At 45.1% G+C, this 7,896-nt stretch overlaps 1 protein-coding gene across 1 annotated transcript; it reads left to right on the top strand.

The window, feature by feature from the left end:
• Nucleotides 1-77: 77 nt before the first annotated feature.
• On the top strand, nucleotides 78-3,557 carry LOC119353798 (protein FAR1-RELATED SEQUENCE 5-like). The gene is made up of 5 exons (XM_037620478.1): nucleotides 78-288; nucleotides 370-512; nucleotides 751-853; nucleotides 1,415-3,268; nucleotides 3,357-3,557. Exons 2-5 carry the CDS (start codon nucleotides 382-384, stop codon nucleotides 3,405-3,407), a joined length of 2,139 nt encoding a protein of 712 aa, XP_037476375.1. The 5' UTR covers nucleotides 78-288; nucleotides 370-381; the 3' UTR covers nucleotides 3,408-3,557.
• Nucleotides 3,558-7,896: the final 4,339 nt, after the last annotated feature.

Genomic DNA, 7,896 nt, shown 5'->3' with positions numbered 1-7,896 from the left:
GGGGGAGAGAGGCTTATGACGGGCGGGGTCCACGGGCCGTTGTGTCAGTGAGGACGGAGGGGGGATGGGTAAGCCCATGTGAGATCCGGAGCGTACACGTGTCGGGCGGCCGATGAGACCACACGAGGCCACCTACCGCGCCGCCGCATCGGATCCCAGCACCCCCTCCCCATCCCGACCCCGCTCATCCGCTTGGCTCCAAACCCTAGCTCCGATTCCTGCAAACCAAGAGATTTTCCAAAATTCGTACGAAATTTCCTACCAAATCACTCGCCGGTGCTTCCCAAGGTACGAATTCGACTAATTTTTTCCCCATTTTTCCGGCATCTTTGGTGAATTTTCTTCATGTGAGTGTGGCCGCCGTGGCAGGGTGGTGATGCCATGATGCACATGCTGGTGGCCTCGGATGGAGGCGGAGGGGAGATGCACCCGTACGCCGCCGTGCCGGCGGAGCAGGAGCTGGAGCTCCACCGCGACAACGCCGCCGACGACAGCCTCGACGGCCACGTCCGGTACGTGCGTGCCCAAGTGCTTCCGCTATCACTTGCTTGCTCGACGTTGGGGATGCTGTTGACCGGCGAAATGGTCTTGCCTCTGGGCGGTGTTCCAGTTTGATGCTGACGAAACAAACAGTTACAGTCCAATTGTTCAAGTTCAGTTGTTTTTGCTTCTCGTGTTGCAGAATTGGCTTCAGTTCAGCTCTATGTTTGCACTTATCATCATTCTGACAACTTTCTGGTATTTGATTAGGTGCCTGCGATGCGGTATATCGGGTAATGCGACACCCCATATGCGACGTGGCCCTGATGGCCCGAGAACTCTTTGCAACGCTTGTGGCATCGCTTACAGGAAGGTGAAACCGCAATCTTATGTCCTGAGTCAATCATCCTATAACCGTTTTCTTGTGTTGTGTATTCTGTGAATCTTTTCGCAATGTGAGCCTAACTCCTAAGAGATATTGTAGTAGCCAGGCAAAGAGCTAGCATATGGTTAGCCAAGTCCAATTTTCCGAAACCGTGTTATTGCTGCTGTTTTTATACCAAGTTTAATGCTACATAAGAACTACCCTTCCCCTTGAATGCTGAAATTTAAACTTCTGGGAATTATGTTAAAATCAGTGGCTACAAGGAACCATTGCTGCCTGTAAGGATGTAACAGTTCCATGTGTCTAGTTGTTTGGCTTCCTGCTACCCTTGGGCAATTTTAACTCGTTTCCAAAAAGGAATTCCTGATCCAGTGTTTAGTATATTATGTTCGAACACCTTATGGCGCTTCATACCAGTCTTGAAATTTAACATGTTGGCCCTAGCATGCTGATATCTTTGCCATTTTCATCCTGTTCTGTGTGCAGATAAAGTTCTGGTACAATTAAATGTATTCCTTTTACTGAAGTTATGTATGATTACTTCTCCAGGGTAAAATGAGAAGAATGATAGAAGCTGAACCACCTATAGATGAGGCTTCACTTGCTAAGCTTGTTCCTGAGGTGGACATGGAATTTGAGAGTGAGGAAAAAGCATATGAATTCTACAATAAATATGCTGGGCATGTTGGCTTTAGTGTTCGAAAAAGCACGTCACATAAATCTTCTGAAAATATTACCAAAGTAAGGACTTTTGTATGCTCAAGAGAGGGTTACAACAGGGATAAAAAATCGTTGGAGGCAAAGAAACCAAGGTTGGATACAAGAATTGGCTGTCCAGCACGGCTGATTATTAAAGTCACACCAGAGTGTAAATACAGGGTCACTGATTTTAAAGCAGAGCACAATCATCAGCTGGCCCCTCCTTCGACGATGCATATGTTAAGGTCACAAAGGATATTAACAGAACTTCAGTCTGGGGAAGCAGAACTGTCAGATGATTCCGTAGTGACACCAACCACAAAAGCAACTGGTGATCTTGTTGTGAGACAAGTTGGTTTCCTTCGAAGTATTTCTCTCCTCCCAGCAGATTACAAGAATTATCTTCGGTCAAAGCGCACGAAGGCAATGCAACCTGGTGATGGTGGAGCCATATTAAAATATTTGCAGACCATGCAAATGGATAACCCCTCGTTCTTTTATACCATGCAGATTGATGAGGATGACAAACTAACCAACTTCTTTTGGGCAGACCCAAAATCTAGAGAGGACTTCACCTACTTCAATGATGTACTATGTGTAGACACAACTTACAAGATAAATGGATATGGCAGGCCATTGGCATTATTCCTTGGTGTGAATCATCACAGACAAACAATTATCTTTGGTGCAGCTATGCTTTATGATGAATCATTTGAGTCATATAAGTGGCTGTTTGAGAGTTTTAAGATAGCAATGCATGGAAAAGAACCAGCGGTAGCTTTAATAGATCAATCGATTCAGTTGAGTAGTGCAATGGCAGCTGCCTGGCCAAATACTGCTCAACGAGTTTGTGCTTGGCATATATATCAGAATTCTGTTAAGCACCTGAATCAAGTTTTCCAAGGCTCAAAGACATTTGCAAAGGATTTTAGCAAATGTGTCTTTGGCTATGAGGAAGAGGAAGAATTCGTGTTTGCTTGGAGAAGTATGCTAGAAAAGTATGATCTTAGACATAATGAGTGGCTGTCTAAACTGTTTGAAGAAAGGGAAAGATGGGCATTGGCATATGATAGGCATATATTTTGTGCTGACATAATAAGTTCCCTTCAAGCTGAGAGTTTTAGTAGCATTTTGAAGAAATTCTTGAGCCCTCAACTGGATCTGCTATCCTTCTTCAAACACTATGAAAGAGCAGTAGATGAGCATCGCTACGCTGAGCTCCAAGCTGACTTCCAAGCTAGTCAAAGTTATCCAAGAATACCCCCAGCCAAGATGTTAAAGCAAACTTCCCATACATACACACCAGTGGTGTTTGAGATCTTTCGTAAAGAGTTTGAACTGTTTATGGACTCTGTGTTATTCACTTGTGGAGAGGCCGGAACGACTTCTGACTACAAAGTTGCTCCTTCTGAAAAGCCCAAGGAACACTTTGTTAGATTCAACTCAAGTGATAACTCTTGTATGTGCACTTGTAAGAAGTTTGAGTTTATGGGTATTTCATGTTGTCACATGTTGAAGGTGCTTGATTACAGAAATATCAAGGAGTTGCCTCAAATATACCTGTTGAAGCGATGGAGAAGGACTGCCAAGTCTACAGATGAAGACAGCCAAGGCCATGCAGCAAACGATAACAGGTCATCATTAAATGTCTCTGTACCTTCTGCAAATCACCATGGGCTCCAAAGCATCAATGCAAGGATTCAAGTAATTAACTCTCAACTCTCACATTCTTATGTGGAAAATGAATTTCATTTATTCATTGTCGCTGATATAAGTTCTTGATCAAATGCAGGACACATCGCTTTCCAATATGCATGAGAACCCATTTCATAGAAGCTCCTAATGAAAGTATAACAACATGATTTAATATTCTTCATGTAGTAAAATGCATCTGCGGTGCTTCAACTTGCATGATGCGCTCACTTTAGTCTCCTACTCTGAAAATGTACAATTGACTCCTGCGCTTGCTAAAGGGATTCACCGGAGGTCCAAATTGTGTTGGGCTAGTGTTGACTGCATACTCCCTCCCTTCCGGTTTAGAGGGCTCAAATCTGAAATCTCATCAACCAAGGTGGATGGTTTGAGTGGAGGAATGTATCTCGTACTTTACAAAACTCAAGCTTTAATCTACATTAACTACGGTGCATGCGTCTGTGACCACTAAATGAGTAGAAATGGTTACATGCATTGGTTGGTTTCTTTTTATTCTTGCATGCATCAGATTAATGCGCCTCGGAATGTAAAAAAGTGATGGAGAGAAATGAAAGTTGGACTAAGAAAACGGAAAAACCAAGAAAATGAGATAGGCCCAATAAACCAGAAAGGAGGGAGTATGTGACATGTAGACAGTAACCACATGGCATCCTAGTTGGCAGTGGCTGCATGCGAGCAGCTTTGTATGGCCACAATTGGCACCGCCATCTCTAGCGCCACGATAGCTGTCCAACCAAACAGCACCAGCAAACCTCTATCCAAACACTAGTTTTTGGAAACATTCGGAAGCTTCCCAAATCAGGATAGCGCATAGTTTCGAGCCAAGCCACATACTCACGCATCACAGAACTCATTCATGGTTAGAGAAACTAAAGGAGAACCATGAAACCATGCAAAGCCACGGACATCATCTCACATAGAAAACCTCAAATAGATCTGTCTCTGAACCGATGGGGGGAGGAGAAATCAGAGTCAATACCCCATCATCCACACATACATGTCCTTCAGTGAAGAATCTCTGCATATTCAGGACAAGAGGAGGAGCATGACCCGATGGCTGAGGTTGTATGGACACAGGCGTGTACACAGGCCTTTATGGTGGCACCTTCTATGCTTCTCACAGTTTAGATGCTGCAGCTCGGCGTTGTGGCCCATGTGCTTACCAGGAGACAAGTCGTCATCTGATCGCATCAAGGAGACATCAAGGGAAGGAGGTGCCACTGCAATGTACAGGGAAGGCACTGAGGATGGCCCTGTGGCCATATATGTGTGGAAAAGCTGCTGGAAGAGGAGGGGCCGCTGTGCCCTATGAAGCGTCTGCAAGATGACGCAGCCTAGATGAGATGGGTGGCTGATGGAGGGAGGTCACAGTCGGCGGGTGTGGCGATAGGGGTGTGCCAAAGGACCCGTGCTCTAGCGATGGGGCAACATGGCCTTGCCAGCGTTGGGCTTGAGGCCGTGAGGATACTCAGGATAGAGAGAACAAAGAGTGTGGCATGTGGGCTTATGCTGACTAGGATACCACGTGGATAAATTCGTTTGACCATGTAAGGGGCCGGGGATAGCTCGACATGATTTGGACCGTGAATGAACCTCTTTGGCAAGTTTTAATGAGCTAAATGTGCATTTTGATTTTTGAGAGTTGGAGCACCAACGTGAGCTAACCGTGTGAGTTAAGGGATCGCTGATCTGATGCACATTATTTGTTTCTCTAAGCTGCTCAAGATGGACTATGATAAGCCAAGTCTTGATCTCTTGTTCATTTTGTCCACTTCATTGTAATGGAAAATGAGTCATAAATGAGCTCATGACAAAATGTATTTCCTAAATAAAATATTGCTGCCTGGCGTAATTTTCCTTTTTGCTTTTTCGTTGCCGAATGCGATTCTCATTCTACTCTTTTGAGTACCTCGGTCGAGGTACGATTTTAGAAGTAGCTTGTGGTGACACCTGAGAGCACCATAGCTCTTTTTGGTCAAACAGTTTGACTTGAAACCTAGATATATCCCCATACGTTCGGCATGCCTCCGATACTGTTGTCCAGTACATTAATTCGCTTGCTCCATTTATCATGCAGGTCGCTTCACCGCACTGATGATGATTCCATATGTGCCTTGCCAGATGTTATAATATTGACAGTTGAAGCAGTGAGAATATGACAGTGGGGAGCTCCCCTTCCCTGAATAAGTTTCTCAACTTGTAAATTATGCGGCTGTAGGAAATTTTCAGCTTTTGAGCCGCCCATCCTTAGCTTGGCCTAGATTCTGATACTGCAGTGGAAATAATTCAGAAATTTTGTGGGTCGTGTAAACATGATGTGACCATCCTAGCCCGTTTATCCCAAGCAAAAATGATGGTCCAGCCAGCCCAATCAACTTGTCAATCTAGCAGCTCAAGCTTACTGCATGCTACATGAACAGGGACGTTTTTGTGCTTCTGCGGCTGAAACTTGTGCAGACAGCCTAGCCTGACCGCTCATGATCTATGAAGGGCTTCAGTGTGATGCAGATCTGGTGGGGTATCACCTGCAGGTGAGCTGGGCAGCTCGTGCATCGATGAAACTTCGGAAGCAAGGCAAACCAGCTTTGGCGGTGGATCTATCTCAGCCGGATGGAGGGAGCTGCCGTTGACTCTCCAGTGGACATCGATGATCAGGCCCTGGTATGCCATCCTGTCCAGAACTGCATAATGCAAGCAATAAGACACTATCGTCTTGAGACGCATTATCTGGGGTCGTTGGTTCCAAGTGCATAATTGCATTGTATTGTGTTGGAGAATGGTGCTAGCATGTGTTTCTTGGGATGCTGAAGCAGATTTCCTGCTCTCGTTTTCTTCCATTTTTTGCCTTCTTCCGAATTAGGGCCCCTGGCCCGTCAAAAGAAAAGGATTAGGGCCTTGGTACCTTCAAAAATAAGTTTAGGTTCTCCGATGTTTTTTACCCTTTTAAATATGATTGTTACTCTGTCCCGGATATGTCTAGTCAAATTTTGAAAACATTAACCACCTTTGTTTTTTTTCAAACCATGCAGGAGAACTGCATGTATAATTGTATATAGATAGACAAAAGAAAAAAAATACATCAGTACACAACACACAGTATGTTTCTTAAAATTTGTAGGGTTTTGTATTATCTTCCTGTGCTGACTAGACCAGCACGTGTGCGGGATTACTAGTCCCTCTCGGCACGGATCCGTATATACCAGTGCCTGCCGTGCCGCTGCGATCGGGACGCCGCAACCAACTGATAAAATACCATGTCTGGCAGCGCGAGCGACGATCGACTGGTCTGGTGGTGCTGCGACGACGTTGTTGGTGTCGGCCCTGTTGTCTTTCATTGGCCAGACGTATGAGCAGCAATCCACGGGGACAGGACGGCCTATGGCTGCAGACGGCGCAATCTATCTCGGGGAAGCGGGACACCCACTCAGCTTTGCTTCGGTGCTTCGTGCCCCTGTTTGGTTCATAAATTATAGGACTTTTTCTAATCTCAACTAAAAAGTCTCGAATCCCCTGTTTGGTTCATAAGTCCTAGGACTTTTTCTAATCCCAACTAAAAAGTCTCGAGTCCCTAAAAAATCTCTCCCTGTTTATTTGCAGAGACTAAAAAGTCCCTAGTCTCTTCCTAGAGGTTATTAAATGACCATATTGCCTCTAGTATATAGAAAAATAACAATCAAACAACACCCTGGGGTGGCGGGCCATTAAATGCATGGAGGGCATTGCTGGAAAAGTCCCAAAAAAGACTCTCCTTGAGAGTCTTCTTCATTTAGTCCCAAATGCCTAATTTAGTCCCTGAAAAGTCCCTCCCGTTTGGTAAAAAAAGTCTCTAAGAAGGATTTTTTCTAGTCCCTACACAAAAAGTCCTTGAAAACAAACACCCCCTAATTTTTCTCCTGGTTTCCTTCGATCTGCTCTCTAGCAGCGCCTTTGATTTCGCGCTGCAATGGAGGCAAAATCTAAGAGCATCTTCAACGGCCGAAACAAAAACCAGATTCCTTTTTTGTTCTTTTGAGCAAAAAAAATCAGCTTCAACAACAGACCAAAATTTGCACGGGGATCAAAAAGTTTTGGTCTATAGCCTAAAATTTGGTAGAATTGGTAAATATACCAATCCACTAAAGGCGGACCAAAAATAAAAAACATTGCGGCGGGAACCCGAATCGCCTCATGACACCGCCAGCCGTCGGAATGCCATGGAAGGCATCCTGACGTGACCGTTGGCGCAGCCCATAACCGTCACTCCCGTGCTTCCCACCGTCGTGGCAAGAAGTCAAGCCCGTCCGCCGCCTAGGGCTTGCATCGCCGCCAACCGTCATTGCGGACGCCGAAGAAGAGCCACAGGACCCGCCATCGTCTGAATTTCCTATTTGAAACGTTCGAAATGTGAGGCATTTTAAGCCATCGTCTGAATTTCCTATTTGAAATGTTCAAAATGTGAGGCATTTTGAGATATTGCATTGAATGGCCGGCACCCCACCGGATTTCCGCGGACATTTGTCAACGTATATTTGATGATTGCCAATGAAGATGCCCTAAAAGCAACTCTAGTGGAGTCGCCATACTGACCCGATCATCATATGGCGATTCTGACAAAAGAAAAACACTCTAGTAGATTCACC

This window comes from Triticum dicoccoides, chromosome 2A (assembly GCF_002162155.2).
Source record: "Triticum dicoccoides isolate Atlit2015 ecotype Zavitan chromosome 2A, WEW_v2.0, whole genome shotgun sequence".
NCBI classification, from domain to species: Eukaryota; Viridiplantae; Streptophyta; class Magnoliopsida; order Poales; family Poaceae; genus Triticum; species Triticum dicoccoides.
The sequence above is the reverse complement of the archived record's forward strand: the minus strand, read 5'-3'. Positions and strand labels throughout refer to the sequence as shown.

What these genes read in the sequence shown, in the direction of transcription:
- LOC119353798 (XM_037620478.1), top strand. Translation starts at nt 382, where the DNA reads ATGATGCACATGCTGGTGGCCTCGGATGGAGGCGGAGGGGAGATGCAC. An exon ending in AGCCTCGACGGCCACGTCCG is followed by an intron (nt 513 to 750) that starts GTACGTGCGTGC and finishes GTATTTGATTAG; the next exon opens with GTGCCTGCGATGCGGTATAT. An exon ending in GCATCAATGCAAGGATTCAA is followed by an intron (nt 3,269 to 3,356) that starts GTAATTAACTCT and finishes GATCAAATGCAG; the next exon opens with GACACATCGCTTTCCAATAT.